This window comes from Catharus ustulatus, chromosome 5 (assembly GCF_009819885.2).
Source record: "Catharus ustulatus isolate bCatUst1 chromosome 5, bCatUst1.pri.v2, whole genome shotgun sequence".
NCBI lineage: Eukaryota > Metazoa > Chordata > Aves > Passeriformes > Turdidae > Catharus > Catharus ustulatus.
In genome coordinates this window covers 528,736-548,743 of record NC_046225.1, presented here as the reverse complement: position 1 = coordinate 548,743, position 20,008 = coordinate 528,736, and the positions used below count along the sequence as shown (strand labels likewise).

The window sequence follows — 20,008 nt, the reverse complement described above, 5'->3', positions numbered from 1 at the left end:
TCACAAGATGCTGCTTTCAGCATTGGCAACTGCTGAATCATTTTAGTCAACTTTCAGCCAGATCTTAAGACAATTATATATAAATGAAAAGGCTGACAAGCAGCTCAGAGAGACGCACATCCAGGCAAGAGCTCAGAGCTGCAGCGCTGCAAAACCAACACCAGAATCCCTTTGCAGACAGCGCAATAAATTAAATGCAGGGAGTGAGTATTGTCAGGACACTGATCCCCACTGCACCAAAGCATGCCCTGTTTGTCACCAAATGATGAATATATACAGTAATTCTAAATAAATCCACTGACAGGCTCTTTAAGGTACCAGGAGCAAGCAAACGTGTACGCACAGATCCCCTCTGGGAGGGGGCTGGAAGGTCACATTACAAAGGCTACTTCAAATTCAAGGGCACCGTTTAAGCCCCCGCTGGATCACCAAGGCCAGGGCCACGGCTCGCCCTCCCGCCGGTTCTGACCCGTTTCACCGGGAAGAACTCAGCGGGACACAGCGGGAATCCGAAGAGCATCCCCCCCACAATGGCGACCGCGGGGGCGCCGAGCCCGCTGATCCCTCAGGCCTTTCGCGCCCTTCGGACCCGCCGCGCCGTGAGGGGGGCGAGGATGAGGAGGAGGAAGGAGCGGAATGAAGAGGGAAAAGATTCGATTGACAAGGTACCTGGCAGCGCTGCGAGGGGAGCTGCTGGTGCTGCGAGCGAGGGCTCGCCACCGCCTCAGGGGCGCCCGGCCCGGGCGCAGCAGCGCGGCGGAGCAGGAGGAGGCGGACAGGGAGAAGCAGAAGGCTGCGGTGGCCGCCGCCATGTCCGCCCGACCCCGCGCACGGAAGCGACGCCGCAACCAAGCGACGAGGGGAGGAGGCGGGAGAGGGGCCGGCACCGGGATCGCGGCCGGAGATCAGGGACGGGCGGAGCTGAGGGAGTGACAGGGACGTGGAGCCTCAGGGAACAGCTGGAGCGGCGCAAACGATGCACCTGACACGGGCTTTGGCTGCAGCCTTTGGTTCCCTGAGCACTGCTCCCGTCACGATTTAGACTGGGCAGACACAGAGCTCCACGGACAATTCCCTGCACCCTCGTGTTTTCTGAGGGGGGAAGCCTCATGGAATGGCTTGCGATTTGCATATTGGTGCCTTCTGTCACGGCCAATGGCGGATTTTATAGTAAAAAAGCCGTCTGTGCAGAGCGGAACAAGAAAACAAACCAAGATCCACAGACAGTGTGCCTGCTGGGTTTTGATGGCTTGTCCTTTCTAAAATACTATTCTTATCAAATTATATCCTAGATAAAAACACCCATTGTCCGCCCTCCCTTCAGCATCCCCCGTCCGCCACTCACTTGGTTCTGGATGCTTGTCCCGGCTCTTCCCCTCATCCCTTGGTGGCGGCTCCGCTCCCACCTGTGGGGTCCGGCCGCCATGGCTGCGGCCACCACAGGGCTCTTCTCCTCCTCCTCCTTCTGCTCCGCGCTGCTGCTCCCGACGGCGAACCTTCTCCTTCGCCTTCCTCCCGGCGCCCCGGGCCGGCTGCAGCGCCAGCAGAGCCCCTCGCAGCGCCGCCAGGTACGCGGCGGCCATCGGGGAGTTTTCCCCATCGCCCCTTCCTCCTCAGCCTCCTCAGCCCCCTCATCCTCCCCGTCCCCTCACGCTGCGGCGGGAAGCGCGCGGGAGCAAAAAGGGCGGGAAGCGCCTGAGGGGACGGCGTTCGGTCGGTGTTTGGTGCGGGACCGAACGAGAAACAAAGGTTCTGGAATTACTTTTAGAAAGGAATTAAAGTAAGTAACAGTACAAACAGTGATAAACTTTTATAACGCCGTTCACAAATATTACCGGATCGTTTAAATGCATGTTTTCATGGAGAAACAAGTAAATCATTTAGGTCTGGTTTATCTGAAATAGCGGTTCCCGTACTACAAAATAAGTGATAGACAATAACGATTCATACTAGAAGGCTGTTTTTTGGGTTATTCTAAAAGAATGATTAAGAATTACAGATGTTGCCAAGAATTCTAGTGTGTAGTCATTCTAAAGACACATTACAAAATCTGTGTGATAAGCGGATCTCCTGTGGATCTTACATTAAAGCTTTTTCTATTACAAAGGAAAAAATCCCCACAAATTAAAATTCTTTTTTCCTGATAACAAACTATCAAAACAAACCTAGCATTTTATGTTCCTTTTACTTCGATACGCAGATAACATTAGCACTGCTACTGAGGTCGACAAAAGATGTCTTTATTAATTTAAAACAAATGAAATCCACTGAAGTTCCTTTTGTCACTTCCCAATCCGTTCTTCAGCTAACTTTGGTTTTTATAGATCTACTCACCAGGTGACTTAAAGGTTTGGGATAACAATCATCTAGGATAACAATCCTAGAAAGTAACTTCACTCTGGGTCAGTCTCATAACTTAAAAAAACAAAACCAACCAAACAAAAAAACCCAACAACAACAAAACCCCAGAAATTACGTGTCAGGTCACAATTTTCAATGTACTTTCCATCTTAAAGGTTCAGCAAAGAATTTGTATTGCTGATGTTATCTATACAAGCCTCTCTAAGATCGTGGCATTTTCTTTATTAAAAGTGTGTGAATTTTTCCAAAGCATCTTGCAAATTGTGTGGACTCCGAGTGAGTTATGCACCTAATACATTTGGTATTCCCTTCTACACCTTCACAATGTCACCATATTCTTTGTGGGGAATTAGACACACTGCACAAGTGTTGTCCCACAGCTGCAGAGTTCCCTACTCTCCACATCTGTTGCTCTGTTGGGTTTTTGGGGGTTTTTTTGGTTGGCTTTTTTGTTGTTTAGTTTGAGTTTTTAAACAGCTGCAAGTTTGTGTCCAGCAGAGATTTGAAACTCACCTTTGCCTTACTGATCTTGTGCGGTTTTTTCTGCCAGGCAAGGACGGACGGCTGCTTCCCGTGTGTTCATTCCGGGAGAGGTATTCGGTTTAGGAGAGAAGAGTGGAATGCCGGCATTTCGTCATTGGCGGCTGAGGGAGCGGCTGAGGGGGCGGCTGAGGGGAGCGCGGTGCCGGGCCGGGCCCCCCCCGGCCCATGGAGCCCGCCGTCCCCTCAGGCGCTTCCCGCCCTTTTTGCCCCCGCGCGCTTCCCGCCGCAGCCTGAGGGGACGAGGAGGGTGAGGAGGGTGAGGAGGAAGGAGCGATGGGGAAAACTCTCCGGTGGCCGCCGCGTACCTGGCGGCGCTGCGAGGGGCTCTGCTGGCGCTGCAGCCGGCCCGGGGCGCCGGGAGGAAGGCGAAGGTTCGCCGTCGGGAGCAGAAGGAGGAGGAGAGCCCTGTGGTGGCCGCAGCCATGGCGGCCGGACCCCACAGGTGGGAGCGGAGCCGCCACCAAGGGATGAGGGGAAGAGCCGGGACAAGCATCCAGATCCAGGTCAAGGCGGGGCGGGCGGTGCTGAGGGCGGGAGAAGCTCACCCTCAAAAGATAAATCTCCGCACTCGGCAGGGAGCTTTGATAAAGACAATCTGTATGCTATTTCTTTGTTGTGCCAAGCCATTTCTGCAGAGGGCGTGAGAACCTGCTTTTTATTTATCCTGAGTGTGGAAACCCCTTTAAGCGTAGCGCCTTCACTTGCAATGTCTTCGACGACTTTAATCAAATAGTAGTGGCGAAAACCCCCAAATTCTGTAATAATTCTTGCTGTCTTGGCGGGTGAGTGTACTCTTTCTGTGTGGAACAGGATAACCAGCTCAGATCCACGGAGAAAGGTGTTTGGCTGGGATTTTGCAGAAGCAGGTGTTCCTCTATTTTTAATGTTAAATTGAATACATTTTTCGGGGAGTGTTCCTGCCTTCCTAGAGAGGTCTTTACAAACTACTGGCATGTTATTCAGAGGGTGACCATCATACTTTTTGAGTACCCTTGCAGAGTAAGCATGCTTATTTTCTCCATGAAAGCATTTTACTTCCATGGACTGCAGCTACGGATAACTAAGCAATTTCCTAGTCAGTCCTCTAAATATCTTATAAATGTTTTCAGTTCCTCAAGTTCATTACAATATAGCACAAAATAGCTATTCACTCAAAGCTGGAACGTAACATGGAAACCAAGCTTTCTTTCCAGTTCCACGGGGAAAAAAAAAAAAACCAAAACAATTTCAAGTGTTAAATGTAGTTTTTAGCTGCAATGATAGACTTACTGTGACTTTGTGCATTTGATTTATCTACAGGCACATAAGTGAATCTCTTAGGGTGCAGTGATGATTAACTTTATTCGTGCTTAATATCTTGAGAATTTCAAATTAAGGATTATAACAATTCCTGGGTCCCATGAGGACTTTAAAAACCAGAGAGGGTTTTGATGAGTGCTGTTTTATTAGCATTTTTCCTTGGACAAATTACTTTCCTGCTGAAAACTGGGTGGGAGGCAAAAATCCAGAGTTGCACAAGATATTTCCACTGCTGTTTTAGTAGATTAACTTGCATCTGAAGAAAAACATATGACATAGAGCATAAGGGAAGAACTGTAGATGTTTATATTGAGGCATGATTTTCAAACATAGCATATAAAATAGGCATCTATTCCTGCAGATGAATTACATTTTTCAGCTTTTTGAAAGAAGCTGGTTATTGTCAGTGTTTTAGTCACTGTCTTTGGTGTGTACTAGGCAGAGAAAGTGAATAATCTGCCTCGGGATTTTGCAGCTGTCTGCTGCTCTGGTGAAGTGAAGCTGGGTGTAGCTGCCTCTGGAATCCCCGCTGTTCCTGGGACAGACATGGTGTAACAGGCAGTGCGGTCACTTCAGACAGACACCGTTCCCGGGGGAAAGCCGTGATGTGTGCAGACACACTGGGGGGTGTTGGGAGCTGGCCAGTGCCCGCAGGACTCCCTCAAGGCTCTGAAGAGGGAGCAGCAGTTCCAAGTCACCTTTAAATGGCAGGGGAAAAAAATGGTGACAGGGAAACGGAAGAGCATTTCATGCTCTCTCCCCATGGAGACAGATTTCCATGTGCCTCTGTTTGTCTGTCCCGTGTTCTGGGGATGGGCCAGCTCTCCTCAGGTGTCACGGGAGAGCACTGATCACTCACCCAAGGCCAGGATGTGGCTGTGCCTTCGGACAAGGTTTTGTTGGGTTTCACGAGCAAGCAGGCATTGATTTGTCTGTCAGTAAACAAGTACTGTGTGCCTGGTGATGGAAGAGATTGCTCACCCTAGAGATGTGCAGAGGAATACAGACAAGGGGATTCTTGGCTTTTGGAAGGGCCAGAGATCCTTGTTAGCTGGGACCTGAACAATTTTTTTTCTGGAAACAAACTTACCCTTGCAAGCTTTTACTGTTTTTTACCATAGCAAACACTGTTACTGCTTCCCACCTAGAGAAACCTGTTTAATTTTAAATTGAAATTCCTGCAGAATGCAGGGGTGTGCCTGAGTTCAATACACCCATCCTGGGGTTAATCTCCCTTCATATCAGCAGCTCAGATCAGCTTCACATCAGAGGCTTTAGGTGATGTGCCTCTGAATACAGAAATAGGTTTTCTTGGTACAAAGTGCCCTGACGCTTCAGAGAGCTGATCTGCAGGTGTCTCCAGGAATCCCTGGGTACACAGAGGTTGCTGCTTCCTTGCATCCCACCAGCCCAGCTGACACAGGCCTGTTTAACATGGAATTCACAAAAACACAGGATACTTTTCAACAGGTAACCATTTTTATTGCATCGTGTATTTTATTACGTTAGCATGAGAAATCCACCTCTTTACATAGAATTTTCCAAAGCAGAATAATGAAAATTAGTTATTCTTTACGAGCTATGACAGTATGTCATACAAGTAGACATAAAATGTCTAAGTCTCTCCAGAACACTTACTGTTCCTTTAGATCTTGTGCATAAATACCAAATACTTCAATGTAAACTCTTTTAAAAACAAACCAACTAACCAACCTCAACATTATCTGGTTGAAAACCAAACCAGTCGTGGCACAAACCCCCACAATTTCATAGAAATTATTAAACTCTTCTAAGCATTGAATAGGGGCAAAAGGCTTTGGGGCAAAAATTGGGATTTCACTAGAGCTGAGCTGTTGTGTTCTCATAGCATCTGTTTCCTGGTATCTTGTGGCAGACAGGTAACTTCCTTCCAAGATGATCCTTCCCTCAGAGCTTGTTGGGTGAACTGCAATAGGCGGAATTCAAATTGTAAAGTCAGACAGGAAATTTTTCCCTTAAGATTTTTTGCATGCACCAGATAATAAATCCCATAGGAGGTGTGGAAAAGATGCCTGATGGTGATGATGGAGCATACTGTGGCTAGATTTCCAATCAATCAGGCATTTGTTGAGGATAGTTTCCCTGACAACCTGCTGGGTTGTCTCTTCCCTGACAAAGAATCCACTTTCTGGACACATTTTTGGTATAGCTAACCAGCGTTCCCTACAGGAATCCACAGCAGAACGTGGCTCGTTATTCCTGCGTTTGAGCCCCTCCAAAATCTAACTTTGGCCCAGGCGCTGGCGGCAGCCGGCCCGGCAGGTACCTGCCGAGGATCCTGGTGACCAGGCGCTTGACCCAGGGTGCGGCGGGGTCCAGGCAGATCATCTGTCCCTGCTTCGTCGTGGCTCTGCGGGGACACAGGCACGGGGTGAGGCCGGGGCCGGGGCCGGGGCCGGGGCCGGGGCCGGGGCCAAGGCCGGGCACTTACATGACCTCGGGCACGGCGCAGTGCGGGCCCTCGGCGGTGAACTCCAGGCGGGCCAGGCGCCGCGGCGGGATCACCTCGGACACGGTCCGCACGCAGCGGCAGCGCAGCTCGCCGGCCAGCGGCGCACCTGGCGGGCGGGAGGAGCCTTCTGAGCCTCGGCTCCGGGAAACCCCGGAACCCCCCGGAACGCCTCGGCCCCCCGCGCACCCCTGCCGAGGCTCGTCCGAGGACGGAGGGGTAGCCCCGGCTCGGCTGCTTACCCTGGCATAGAGCGGCGGCGACCAGGAGGAGGAGAAGGTGGAGGTGCGGGTTCATGGCTGTGCTGGGGGCGGAGAGGGTGCAGGAGTCGGCAGGGCGATCCCCCTTTTTCTCTCGGGCTTTTATCCCCTGCCGGGAGCTGCCGGGGGATTTCCCGGAGTGGAGCCGGGGGGCAGAGCCCCGCTGGTCCCTTCCTAGCGGTGGGTGTGTGGCGACGAAGGAGCAGGGCGGAGAGGGAAGAGCGGCCACTCCCGGCGCAGCGGCTCCTTCAGGTCTGGGAGCGAGGGAAGGGTGGCGCTGCACGGTCCCGAGAATCACCCAGGGTCGGCTGGGGCCCCATTCTCTGTAAGGAGCTGAGGCTTTTTTGTGGGGATTCTCCGTTAGTTTTCGGGGTGCTGTGCCCAAGGGGAGTTTGGCTTCTGGAGCTTGCCTTGCTGTCTAACCGTGTGCAGCCACGCACTCTGATTCAGTGGGCATTGCTCCCCTGAGCACCCCTTTCTTCACCTAGCTTTTGAAAACCCAAAATCTTCTTTTCCTGCAACTAGGAGACCCTCAGGTTTCCATACCTACACTCCACTACTGAAAGCCTTCTCAGCACACATAGGTCACTCTCTTGATCTTCATTCCTGTCAAGGCATTTTGCTAAACTCAGTTATACAGAAGGAAAACAGCAGTTTTCTATGAGCTTTTAATGAAAATGAGGTGCATGTTTTCTAAATTTTATTTACACATAGGTTTAGATCAGTTATGGTCAGCACGCTTTCTTTTGTAATAAGCTTTAGTAAGAAATATAATATTGTACTTTATTGGTCTTGTTTTGGGGGTTTGTTTTTTTTTTAGCAGCCAATCCGTTTTTTTCCAGAGACATTTGTGAACATGAGTGGGGCTCAGCAAACCAGTTTGTTCCCGGGTCAGGCTGCCGCGTGTCTTGCCCCATCTGCCTGAATGGCTTAGATTAGATGTAGTGTCTGGGAAAAAAACCAAGTCAGGACCCGAAACTGATAAAATACAGCAAGTAAAGCAGTCCTAGCAGGGGATTAAGTGGATGATGGGCTCATTCCTGGTATCCGTCAGCTACAGCTCAGCTGCTTCTTACAGCTCTGGCTCAGTCCCTCAGGAGATCAGCCCTGCAGGAAGATTGTCTGTCCCAAGCAAATGGTGAATGCCCTGCGTTATCAGGAAATATCTGATGATTCATTTGGACCCCTTTCCAGACACAGATTGATAACAGCATCCTTGGAAGCAGCTGGCTTTTAGCTTGCCCTTAAAAGGAAGTTATATGGTCACAGCAACTACTAATTAGAAATCTTCACTGGGATCCCTTGGGATCCTTTGAGATCATGGAGGTGGAATTCCCATTCCCTCCAGGTTGTAGCCACACGAGCCTTGGACTGTGATTCCCCATATGGCTGTCCCAAGGAAGTGCCGTGCTCTTTGCAGGAAGAGGGATTTGCCCAGCTGCAGCAAACTGAGGCAATGAGCAGGTAGGATGATGCACAGATAATCTGCTTCAGGTCATTGCAGCTGTCGTTGGCAGATGCAGCTCCGAATGGACGTGGGGGGCAGATCACTCACGCCTTGTCACTCATGCACAGTCAGATTACACACTGTTCTTGGACACTACACATGAGTAAGGACAGTTTACGTGACAGCACTTGGCTCTGTGCTTGCATGACTACTGGCAAGAGCTGACCCAATCAGACTCATTCCACAGTGGTTACTGCTGAGGAAATTCCACAAGTCCCCTGGGGCCTGGAGTGTGAGGCTGTTTTTAGACATGGAGCAGCAATGTGTGAAGCTCTGCAGCCAGCTCTCCCTCGGAACCATGTGCCAAGAGGAGCAGCATCGGGTCACAGACAACAGATGGTACAGAGCCTGGTCCTCTGAGTCAGGACTTGCACAAGCAGGCCTGGAACGAGGGAAATGGGTGTCTCTGGGACTGTTTCAACATGAAAGACCATCTGCCTGAGCAAGGCTGTGTACCTGCAGACTTCAGATTGCTTCTAGCTCCCTTCTGTGGGAATGTAAGTAAGGTCTCCTCAGTCCAGATGACAGCAGCAGGAAGGCTCAGCCTTGGAGGAACTCTCTTGAATTGTGCCCTTTGCCCTGTCTCCCGTCACCACCTTTTCAAGTTCAGATTAGTTATTGTGAGTGGTGGTGCCAGTCTAGCTGGGAGAGGACTCACCCCAATGTTTGTATTTGCCCTACAGAAGTTCCCATTCAAGTGACCCACCTCTTTAGCAGAAGCTGCTGAGTGAAGATATGCCAGGATTCTGTAGTTCTGAGAAATCTCTCAGTGTCCCACATGTGGGTCTTGGGGTTACTGGGGCACAGAAAGCAGTCCCAGCTCAGGCAGGCCCTGAGTAGGGATGTGAAGAGAATAAACACAAAGAGAATAAACCACTTGTCTCAATCGCCTTCGCATTATCCCGTCCTAAATTCATTATGTGCAGGAAGTGATCTGGCTGCTTTGTTGCAGACTTTGGCTGAGTGCCTTTCCATAGCAGGTATTTGTTTCCCTTGGCACCTGTAGCGGGAGCCATTCACTGGCAGCAGGCCCAGGAGAGCTACAAGACAATTAAACAAGAGATGTCTCAGTTCAACAAGTGAGGACTTCTCCTAAGTGCACGAGAATTACTGTGGAGGATGTGTCCTAGATCCAAGTGAACTTTTATCATGGCCTAGAAACCATGTAACATGGCAAATCTCTGAAGAATCAGTCTTATTTCCTCCAGGGTTTTGATTAGGAAAGATATTTATGTTCTGATCTGTAAGATGTCGAGTCACTGCTACCTGGTACTGTCTAAGTTGAGGGGTGTATACTGCTGATATCCTCTCATCTTCGTTACGATACCTTTTTTACCTACACCAGTATGTTTCTTAGTATTCCCTGGCCATGAGTAGGCGCTGTTCCCCAACACCAATGATTCCTCCTGTGGATCCAACTCTGTCATGAAGTACAAACATGTTTGCTGGAGGCGGTAACCAAATTTCAAGCTACAGTTTCGTGCAAAGTATGTTTTATATCTATCAGATGTTTCATTTCCTTCAACTTCCCTGTGTGTTTCTCAATAAATATTTCCATTCCGTACACCCTTGAAAACATCACAGGATGTCAGAGATAGAAGTGTCCTGTTGTTCATGACCTTCTGTCATGGAAAATTCCAATTCCATTTTGCCAGCTGCATCATGACACACGTCACACGTTGCTGTGTGCTCGTTTCTGTAATACCTTTTGAGATGTGAAAATTCACATTTAAAATAATGATTGTAGCCAATGATGCTGTGAAGAAAGATGCCTTCCCGCATCTTCACCTTACCTTAACATTCAGGAACCCTTTTTGTTTCCCTTCCACAGAGTGAGATGTTCTTCACCTGTGTGCCCTTCTGGGAATCAGAGCGTGAACACACGCACACACTGTGGGTCACTAAAAGGAATGTGTTTGTATTACTCAGGCATTACCTTAGCAAATAGAATGGGTTGGCTCTGAAATCCTTCTGTTTGGACATCATTTCTCTGTTTTTCAGTTTCAGGTGCCAACTTCCCTTTTCTGAGATCATTCATGGGACTGCAGGGAGTGTAGATTCGCTGTCACCTTACTTAGTGGGACTCCTGGACATGCAACAATTCCCAAAAAGTGAGTGGCTGGTGGTGGACTCACTGGTTTACACTTGACATATAAGGACAGGAGGGGCTTTGAGTTTGGGACCCAATCGTTTAAACAATTTGTTTTTGCCTTTGCTAAGGGGGAAGAATCTCCTGGCTCCTGACAGGCATGATCCTGGACAAAGATTTCAACTGTGTGACTCCTTCCACCCCCACACAGTTGTTCAGTTAATAAGCCTTTGAGGTCATCACAGCTTCTGGAAGGCTGAAAGAGCTCCTCTTGTCCTTACCAGCAGCAGAAAATGCCCCTCATGCTGTGAATAGTCTGCAGGCTCTTGCCCTGGGATCGGTGTGAACTTCATGTGCAGTAAAATACAGGTCCCCTATCAGGACATTGTTAGCTATGGTGAAGCCTTTACTTCCTATGGGGGCACCTCAAAGAAGCTGTGTGAACAAATTCCTCCCATCCTTATGCTTTTAGCCTGATAACAAAGATTTCAGTCAACTTGGAAATGAGCTGTTTGGAAATAAATACATTAAAATCTGTTCCATCTGCAGATAGTTGGAAGTAAACTAAATATGAATCTCTTAAAAAATGAACTATTCACCCCCCAAAAATACTAGTCCAAAATCAGCATTACCCCCAACGTGGCTTGAGGCAATTTTGGTTTTCATACTCAGTGGAGCTGACTAATTTTTGGGAGTATGCTTTGGATAGTTGTGGTCTTTTGGTTGAAGTGATAGCATCACCTGGGAAAACAGTGACACGAGGCATCTGACCACAAGAAAACGGGACCATTCTTTGGAATCATTACGGAATCTTTGAAGTTTTCTTTCATAACACTCAGATTTTAATCCTGTTACTTTTACTGGTTGTGTAGCAATGATGGAAAAATGAAGACTTACACCCTGGGAGACACCAAAGCTGCCACCCCAGGGAATGCTTTCTCACAGCCCTTTCAGTCTCCAGTGTGTTTGGACTCTGTAGTAAAAATGAATTGGGTTGCTGCTGGCAACAAAAAATGGCTGCTATTTGTTGAAAGGAGGGAAAAATAATACTAGTGCATTTGCTTAATTGTTACTGGATTATCAAAAGCAGCCTACAGAGCAGCAAGAGGGACATATACCCCACAGCTTGTTATAGGGAGGTGTTGAGAGAAGATGTTTGGAGGAAACACACTGATAACATTTTTGGTAAATGTGAGTTTACTGTCCGTGGATACCTTCCCCACTATTTTGTATTTATTTCTTTTTTTTCTTACTTTTTTAAAATTTCCAGACCATGTGACTCCAAAGTGCTTCAATGCATGCAGGGTACAGGACTATGCCAACACATTGTGCTAAAAGTTATGGCAACAAACGTGAGTAAAGCATTTTTTCTTTCTTAGGAACTAAGAAATTAAAATTGCTAATGAGTGCTGCTGTCAGGAGTAAACTGAAGTGGCAGGAGAGTAAGCAAGCTAGGATCATTCTATGGAAAACAGGCTGAAAAAAACCAACATTTGATTTAATTGAAATTCAGCATTTTTACCTTTGGTCTTCTTCTAAACAGTGAAAGTGCCTGCAAAATGAAATTGATGGGGGCATTGTCTGAAAAAAATAATTTCACTCAGCTCCAAATAATATTTTGCTGTGATTAGTTTAATTTAGATGAACTTTGCCCTTAGCTCTTGAACACAAACTTGAATTTGACAAAATCCTCACTTTCTAATGAAGTTTTTTGGTTTGTTCAAATCATTTTTTTAGGGGAGCACTGTTCCACCAGCAGACTTTCCATCTGGATGGCCCTGGCTTGTATTCCTGGTAAACACCATTTGCAACAAACTGTACAGGTACTTTTCGTGCATTTTGTTCTTCTTATTTTTTTTAAATAGTCATTTTAGTTTCAGAAGACATTGCATACCCTCATCCTTTCCACCATGCAGGAGTAGTTTTGTGAGAACTTCCCGACATGGAAATGACTCCAGCATTTGGCCTGCCAACAGGTCAGGTGTGTGCAGGTAGATTGGCAGCTCTTTCCTGTGTTTATCCCTCAGCTGAGTCTCCTGCTGACTTTGGTGAGAGATTTATGTATGCAAAAACACTCCTGGGTTTTCCTTGGTGGTAACAAGAAGTGGGTGAAGCTGCAGTGCTCAACATGAACCAACTACAACAATTCTGTTTTCTTTGGCTCTTATCATTGAGATTGTGCTCATGGTGAGCAGTGTTTGCGTAAATCCTTCTCCTTTGCAGAATCATGGCTTTTGCTGTCAGAGGTGAAGTGCCAAACACAGAAGAAAACAGGAAATGAGGAGCTGGTAGGATTTTGACTGCAGGGATGCAGTAAGTCAGCAAACGTGCATTTATTAGTTTGATTGTTGGGCTGCTGCTGGCCATGTCCGGCTCAGCAATGAACCAGCTGGGTGGCTGTGCATTCCTTTATTTGGTAAGTCAAACACAAATCTTCCAAAGAGTCAGGTTTTTTAACAAGTCACTTGCTCTTCACTGCATTGAGCGGCTAAGTGCCTTTCACACAGAGGTCTGACACCTGCATGGACAAACTCTTACTTTTCAGTGAGAGCAATAGATGGCAGGGGGTGCCTTCCAGAACAAAGTTCTGCCCTTTGGTCCTTTTCTGGGCTTAGTATATCTTGCTTTGCCTTTATTTTTTACTTTTGCAAAAGCCTGCCCAAAGGGAGGACAGGGAGTCACTCCTCTGTTGCCTATGATTATCTGCTGCTATGTCAGGTGGCTGTGCCTTTCTGAGTACCTGTGCTTAGCTACTGGCTTTCAGTTGGAAACCTTGCCTTCTAGCTGCATTGTAATTGTTTCATCTGTGCCTGCGCCACAGTGGCTCATTCTCACACTTTCTTACTCCTTCAAGAAGTTCTGCATGCACTAAGAAGAAGCCCATGTGGTCCATGCTCTCATTCACATGTCCTGTCTCACTGTTGTGAAATCTACCACTGGTGCTTTAGACACACTTCACACAGAAATGGTATTCCAAGCTTTTGCAATTTTATTGGCATTTTGGCTTTAGCACAACAGTTGAATTCTGATTCTCCTGTCTGCTTGCTAACTTGTAAAAAGTGTGACCTTCAAAGCAGAAGAGGAAAAGAAGAATTGTCAGTGTTTTCAAAGTCTCCTTATTTCTGTGCTAACATAATATATGCCTTTAATAAAAGAATCAGGCTGAGGATGGACTTATTCATTTGCTTCTCGTATGAGCTATGAAGCTTTCATCATTCTGGAAAATTATTTCAAGGAAAAAGCAAGAAGTCATGATTCTTAGGAGTGCAGTGTGAATGCTACTTCAATGCTTAATTTTTTAAATTTAAATTCTGGCACTTTGTGTTTAGCTGGGAGAGAAAAGCTGCTTAACTCTCCTTCTCAAAAACTGAAGGCTCCTTTGGAGGTAAGTTGGTTAACTGGTTCCAAATGTGCTCTCAAGCCACTTCCCTAATGACTTCTTATTTCCACAGGCTTTTATAGGGTGTCTATGTATGAAAAAGTTTTCTGCAAAAGATCAAAAGATTAGGTTTTCCTCATTTCAGCTGTCCTCCAGTAAGGAATAGAAGTCGACAGACTGATCCTGGAGTTGTCAATGTGCACTTTGGGTGGTGCAGTCTTAGTTCACACTTCTGCTAATGTCCTTGGCTGAGCCACTGGAGATGGGATCTGGGAAACCTAGTGCAACCCTTTTCTTACCAAAAAATATTGATCACATTCCTCTTGAATTTGAACTTCCATTGAATAAGGTAATTGGACCTATCAGAGGTTGATGCTTGTTAAAATAAATGGTATTTGTTAAATGATGAAAAGTTATTCGGCATAGCCATGTTGAAATCTACCTGAAGAAGGTTGTAGAGATGTCACACTGCTGCCTGTTTCATAAAAGGACAGAGGGAACAGTATCAGTGAGCCTGGTTATACCTATAACCTTCCAGATTCTTCCACAGAACCTTCCTCTCCAGAATTCCACAGGAATTGTGAAGCAGTCTTTGCACTGACTAACACCAATGGTTGTTACTAGAAGTAATTTAGCTGCAGGTAATATTAAAGTCAATTTTCATGACAGTTTTCAACAACAGAGATCTCAGGCTTATTTTTATAGGTGGCAAAATTCTTGTTTCACTTGTGCATGCAGAAACAAAATGCCTGTTTGCTCATCCCAAAGTTTCCATGGCAGTTTGTGTAATTTCCAAAGGATCCATTTCCTGCAGAGTTGCTCATGATATCTTGTTGTAAACAAGAATAAATGCTAGAAACAAATCTGCAATATAAAGCCCATCCTGTGCATAATTTTCCTGGGGAAAATGGGATTTTCCCTTGTTATGTGACATGAACATAAGAAAAGCAATCATTGTAGAATGGAAATGCTTTTAGAATGCTTTTAAAAACAAGTAAAGTGTAGATCATGCATTTGTCACCGAACACAAAGCCAGGACGTTTATGTTAGCCAGCGTTATGTTTATGTTAGCCAATAATCAGCACAGACAGAAACTGTGGCCAAGAAACTCATGTTTGCATCCTCTGTTCTTCTAAGAGTTAGAAGAGTTAGAAGTATTTTTCAGGGACTTTCCAGTATTTCTTCCCATGACTTCCTCTATAGTTTGCAGTGTTTATACCCTGGAGAGGAATATACTTTCATTATTACAAGAACAGCAACCATAGAACCTCCAGGGGACAAAGTGCAGTTCTCCACACAGGAGCAGAACTCCAGCAACCAAGCGTGGGAAGGGACATTTGAGGATAGAGAAATGGCAGGAGGTCTTTGGTCATTGCCACTTCTCTTGCCCCCAAATGAACCTGTTGTGAAAAAAAAGGAAATAAAAATGGTTTGAAAGGAAGTTGAAGTAAGGGGCCAAGAGAAAAGCAGAGGACAGAAAGGATATGCAAACACCTCTGCTGCATTTCATGATGTGGAGGGCACTGAAATCAAAGGAAGGTGGTGAATGCATGGCTTCTGCCTGGCCTCACAGCTGCAGGGCCACAGGGCACATTGTCTAAAGTGTCAGAACTCTACTAGCTGATGCCAAAATAACTGTGGTGAAGGAGAGGACTGGCATCAGTCTTACTGAGAAGGGTCCTCAAGAAGGAGCAACACAAAGCAAAAATCCTTCTGCTGTTTCATTACTATCTAGATTGTAGATAAATAAATAGAATAAATAAAAATGTGCATCCCTCAAATAAACTTATACTATATATAGTATATAAAGTTATACTCTAGTTAAAAACAGTAGTCTTTGAACTTATACCCTTTCTCTCTTATTCCCTGTTTCCTTCTGGAAGATTTTTAAGAGAGGCAAGCATCATGTGTTCAGCACACTGAATTTCAGGGATCAGAAGAGGAGGCAGTTGTTACATCAGGACAAGTGCTTTGGGTACCCAAAGTAAAGGTCACAAATTCCCATTTTGGTGGTCAGATAGTGGCCTTTTGTTGTAAAGATTTACAGCTGTGGGGAGGAGAGTGAGCCATTCACCCCACCCTAAGAGTCTCCTAGTGTAGTCAGGAGTGCCAGGTTACCATAACAGGGGGAGTTATGGTACCATGGACTTAAAAATTTTCATTTCAGTTCCAGAAATCAGGCTGGCAAAAAAACCCCAGAATTTTCAAATAAAGTAAATTAAAATTTAAAATATCAAACAGATAACAAATGAGGTTTTTTAATATAAAACTTTTAATAGTACATTTATAGGATTAATTACATTCTCTCAATCAAACTCTATGTATGTAAATTGCAGGTTTTTCCATTAGCTGGTGGACTAGCTTATTAGACATACAGTCAAGTACAGAATAATGAGATTGTGGATATTTCTTCATTAATAGCAGGAATGAAAAATCCAGTAGAAATTAAATAAATTAAAATTGTTTTCCTTATTACATAGAAACTGCTCAATAAACACATTTATAAATACCATGGAAATCACAATACATAAATACCAAATACAGTCCTACACATTCTGTGGGTTAGGTTTTTCAAGTTAGACATTACAGTTCACAGTCTGGCCACAGGCTGACTGTGGTTCAGGAAACTGTTGTTGACACAACATACTGGTGCACTCCAGGGGAGCAGGAGGATTCATCAGCTTGCTGGTGAAATAGCAAAATATCAGGCTTAGTGTAAATAAGCTGTGCTGCAGGTGCATTGCACCTCACTGCATCTGTTTGGCTCAAGTGGCTGCCGAGGGTTCTCAATCTCCCTCAGCAAACCACTTTTCCTTCAGTGTCACAGGCAGCATGTCCCATGGACGGCACTGCCATTGTGAAAGTCTTCCTTAAATACATACAGTTAAATAAATAGATAAATAAATAAAACCATCCATAATTAACATCATAACACTGATGCAGGATGTGGAAGGTGGTACACTGCTTGAGTGATGCTTTCCCCAAACATTTCCCTTGACAGACGAGCAGAAGCAGTTCCCAGATATTCCTGGTGTTGCTTACAGAGGAGAGTCAGAATTTTCTTGAGCCCTGTTAAGAGGTGAGGAAAAAAATAATTTAAATGAAGGTTCAAGTTACCAGTACTTAACCTTGCACCAACAATTTAGGGTGCGGGGTCTCTTTCCAATTCTTTGTGCTGTCTTGAAGCACAGGGAGAATAAAATTAATGTTTTGAAAGCAGGTATTGAAATCCCAGTGTGTGCTTATCTAGTGTCCAGCTGGGAAACCTCTGCAGCATGAGCTCCTGCAGTTGCTCACAGCAAGAACCTCATTAGCTGAAAAATAGCACCTGAGTAAGGGGAAGATGACTTTTTTTAAGCCTTATTTTTCAAGGGGACACTTCTGTGCTTCCCTGCAGACAGAGCTGCTGGTACTCAGAGGTTTAGTATTGACGTATGAGCCTGAGCAAGGACCCTGAAGCACAGTCAGAAAAACTAAGACTGAATGTATAATTAAGCAGGAAGCTTCCCTGATCTTTAAATCTGGTTAAGAAAGAATGGGAAGTATCGCTATGGAGTCCTTCAAACTGGCTTTTTCTGGGAGGTTTGCCACTCAACTGCCCACATAGAGAGGGAATGGGACTTACTTGGCCAAAATTGCTTTAATGATCCGCTGCACCCAGGGAGCAGTGGGCTCCAAGCACACCTCTCTGCCATCCTTCAGAGTAGCTCTGCAAAACAGAGAATAAAAGAAAGTCAGCAAACTATTGCATGGATTTGTTTTACTCACAGAATGTAATCTTAATTTTTAGATCAGACAGTATAAATTCATCCCAGCTACTCTAGGTTACACTTGGCTGTTTTGCTTTATGTGTTATGCAACTGAGGGGACCAGAACCACCCAGAATTGTGTGGGTCTCTGTGTCTGTTCTCAAAGCATTCCCAAAAATCTTTCCCTCTATATATGAACATTTATTTTGGATTTGTTTATATTAGTAAAGCTTTCTCACACAGCGATTGAAACCTCCAGTGGTGAAAAGATGCTTGAGCAGAATAAGGATTGTAACATCTTAATGTCTTTGTGCTGTTCAGACCAGGTTAGGTTGGTCCATCGTTTCCCTAAATCTGCTTGTTGGAACTTAGTGCTTCTCCTTGAGGCTGCCTGCCTAATAAATGCAGGATTCAAACTACATCAATTAGCTTGGGTACTAAAAGCTGACAAGTCCATTAAATCCACATTCTGCTACTAGAAATATTTAATATGTCCCCTGACAGATGGTCAGTTCTGGAATATGTAAGGTCATAAAGATGGTGAAAAACATGATGTTTCACTTAAAATCATCCCTCTCAAAATAAAACAAAGTCTGTCTGATGAGGTCAGCGTGCTGACTGTGGCACTTGTGAAGCCTAAAAGCCCAGCAGCAGTGGCAGCAGTGCAGGGGAAGAGGAAGGAACCTCTTGCAGAGCTACTTACATCACTTCAACGTTCTTGCAGTGGGGGCCGCTCTGTGTCAGCTTCACATCTTGGATGGATTTGGGGGGAATGAACTTGGAATGAGTGGCTATGCACTGGCACCGCAGCTCGGTTCCCATCCGTGCCAGGGTCCTACCTGTGAGCAGAAAAGGCACATCGGGGTTTGACAGGTGGTCTTTTGGTCAATGTATCAGGCATAAAGCACAGCTGCTCCATTGTAACAACATCCTCAATTAAAACATCACATTTGTGCAAGCTGCCTAAATCCTCATGTTGTAGGGAGGCTTACTTAGGTTTCAGGGGAGCTGGTGCCGGAGTACATTGGAAGCTAAATTACCAAATCTTTCAAAAATGAACCCACATGCTTTGTGGTTGCTAACCATACTGGCTACACAATGTGGTTCACTGCATTGTTTAAAAATCTGGATCAAAAAACTCGGCCACTCTGCAGAAGACAGAGCCCTAGATTTGTTGGTTAATTGGAGGTTGCCCATGTTCCTGTGTTCATATTGTTTGCTCTCCCTTTCCAACTGTATTACTTGCTTGAGGCGGCATGGTCACTAAGCAACAAATACGAGATGCTAAACTGTTATTTGTATGGGAAGGGAGAGAAACATTGAAACACTTCAGAACAAAAATCTGGCTCTAGCTACAGAAGAACCTGTCTCTAGCCGCATACGCGTCAACTAAAACAGAAACAAAGCAAATGCAAGTTGCATCCTTAAAATATTTCCCACAAGATGTCAGTAGCTTATCAGTCCAAGGACTACATGGTAGATTTCTGACTGAAGAGAGGTGCTGAAAATCTCTCAAAAGAGACTAATTTAGTGAGACAAATAGAAAGCTACTCTGCAAGCACAAGCATCTCAGTTGTTGCCTCTGCAAAACTGCAGTCAAGGGGAATTTGGGAATCTTTACTTACCCTGAGACACAGCTGCTGAGAGCAGGAAAAGAGCCAGGACAGCTACGAGTTTGCCGTTCATGGTTGGACAGGAGTTTTTCGTTGGGTTGTTTAGTTCTGTGAGCTTGAGTCCCAAAGGATTGTTGATTCCTGCTGTGTGCGGGTATTGTTGATTCCTGCTTATATACAGTTTTGTGCCCAGCCTCTGTACTCTGCTGGCAAGGAGATTGCGTTAGAGGAATTTCCCAGATGTAGTAAAGATGAGTCACATGACTCAAGTTGTGAAACTTCTTCCTAGATGACGAGGAATTATTCTGCACATAATGATACAATGCATTAATTTATTAAAATATGTCTATGGTAGTCACACATTCCAATTATTTTGGTAGACTTGTAAATTTTTCTAAAGCATATCCTTGTTTAATAATATAACTTCAGAATGGTTTCAGTTACATTAATGTCATCTCTTATTAATATTTTCTGCAGGGTTATGACTGTTCTTTGTAGGTGTATCAGGTGTAGGTGTATCTATACTTGAGATACTGAATTTCTTATTCCCACTTACACTGAAAGCTTCTGCTTACCTGATACAAGCCACCAGATTGGAATTCAGGTAGTGCTAAAATTACTGAGAAGATCTTTACAGCATCAAGATTTTACCTCAGCATTATTTTGATGTAAAATATTTTCATTTTAGTTATTTTTTTCCTCTGTTCAAGGGTCATGATA

General features: G+C 45.4%; 3 protein-coding genes and 1 long non-coding RNA gene across 7 annotated transcripts in view; 1 reads left to right on the top strand and 3 right to left on the bottom strand.

Annotated features, from left to right (window-relative positions):
• Window positions 1–837, bottom strand: part of LOC116996623 (probable bifunctional methylenetetrahydrofolate dehydrogenase/cyclohydrolase 2) — a 33,631-nt gene extending 32,794 nt beyond the window's left edge. For 2 of the 4 annotated variants that reach the window (XR_004417974.1, XM_033060479.2), the window contains exon 1: window positions 670–837. Coding sequence is in view for 3 of the 4 variants with exons in the window: in XM_033060479.2 (XP_032916370.1) it covers window positions 670–812 (143 nt within the window). In the remaining variant the exon portion in view is untranslated. The remainder of the gene's footprint in view (window positions 1–669) is intronic. The other 2 variants (XM_033060480.2, XM_033060478.1) reach the window with 1 other exon arrangement.
• A 5,221-nt stretch (window positions 838–6,058) lies between these two features.
• On the bottom strand, window positions 6,059–7,180 carry LOC116996913 (interleukin-8-like). Its single transcript, XM_033060982.1, has 4 exons — window positions 6,934–7,180; window positions 6,674–6,800; window positions 6,509–6,592; window positions 6,059–6,148 (listed from the first exon to the last, which is right to left on the bottom strand). Exons 1-4 carry the CDS (start codon window positions 6,986–6,988, stop codon window positions 6,130–6,132), a joined length of 285 nt encoding a protein of 94 aa, XP_032916873.1. The 5' UTR covers window positions 6,989–7,180; the 3' UTR covers window positions 6,059–6,129.
• Window positions 7,181–10,378: 3,198 nt separating this feature from the next.
• On the top strand, window positions 10,379–13,164 carry LOC116996892. Its single transcript, XR_004418037.1, has 4 exons — window positions 10,379–10,569; window positions 11,818–11,899; window positions 12,285–12,370; window positions 12,771–13,164. It is a non-coding gene; the product is annotated as an uncharacterized LOC116996892 (long non-coding RNA).
• Window positions 13,165–16,952: 3,788 nt separating this feature from the next.
• Window positions 16,953–19,637, bottom strand: LOC116996643 (interleukin-8). The gene is made up of 3 exons (XM_033060517.1): window positions 18,379–19,637; window positions 17,552–17,635; window positions 16,953–16,995 (listed from the first exon to the last, which is right to left on the bottom strand). Exons 1-3 carry the CDS (start codon window positions 18,495–18,497, stop codon window positions 16,965–16,967), a joined length of 234 nt encoding a protein of 77 aa, XP_032916408.1. The 5' UTR covers window positions 18,498–19,637; the 3' UTR covers window positions 16,953–16,964.
• Between the last annotated feature and the right edge of the window lie 371 nt (window positions 19,638–20,008).

Excerpts from the sequence above, each read along its gene's own strand:
- LOC116996643 (XM_033060517.1), bottom strand. The coding sequence starts at position 18,497 with ATGGGAACCGAGCTGCGGTGCCAGTGCATAGCCACTCATTCCAAGTTC. Across the intron at positions 17,636-18,378 it reads TGCAAGAACGTTGAAGTGAT|AGCTACTCTGAAGGATGGCA; the intron begins GTAAGTAGCTCT and ends TCTGTTTTGCAG. Across the intron at positions 16,996-17,551 it reads ATTAAAGCAATTTTGGCCAA|GGCTCAAGAAAATTCTGACT; the intron begins GTAAGTCCCATT and ends ACCTCTTAACAG.
- LOC116996913 (XM_033060982.1), bottom strand. The coding sequence starts at position 6,988 with ATGAACCCGCACCTCCACCTTCTCCTCCTCCTGGTCGCCGCCGCTCTA. Across the intron at positions 6,801-6,933 it reads CGCCGCCGCTCTATGCCAGG|GTGCGCCGCTGGCCGGCGAG; the intron begins GTAAGCAGCCGA and ends CCCGCCCGCCAG. Across the intron at positions 6,593-6,673 it reads TGCGCCGTGCCCGAGGTCAT|AGCCACGACGAAGCAGGGAC; the intron begins GTAAGTGCCCGG and ends GTGTCCCCGCAG.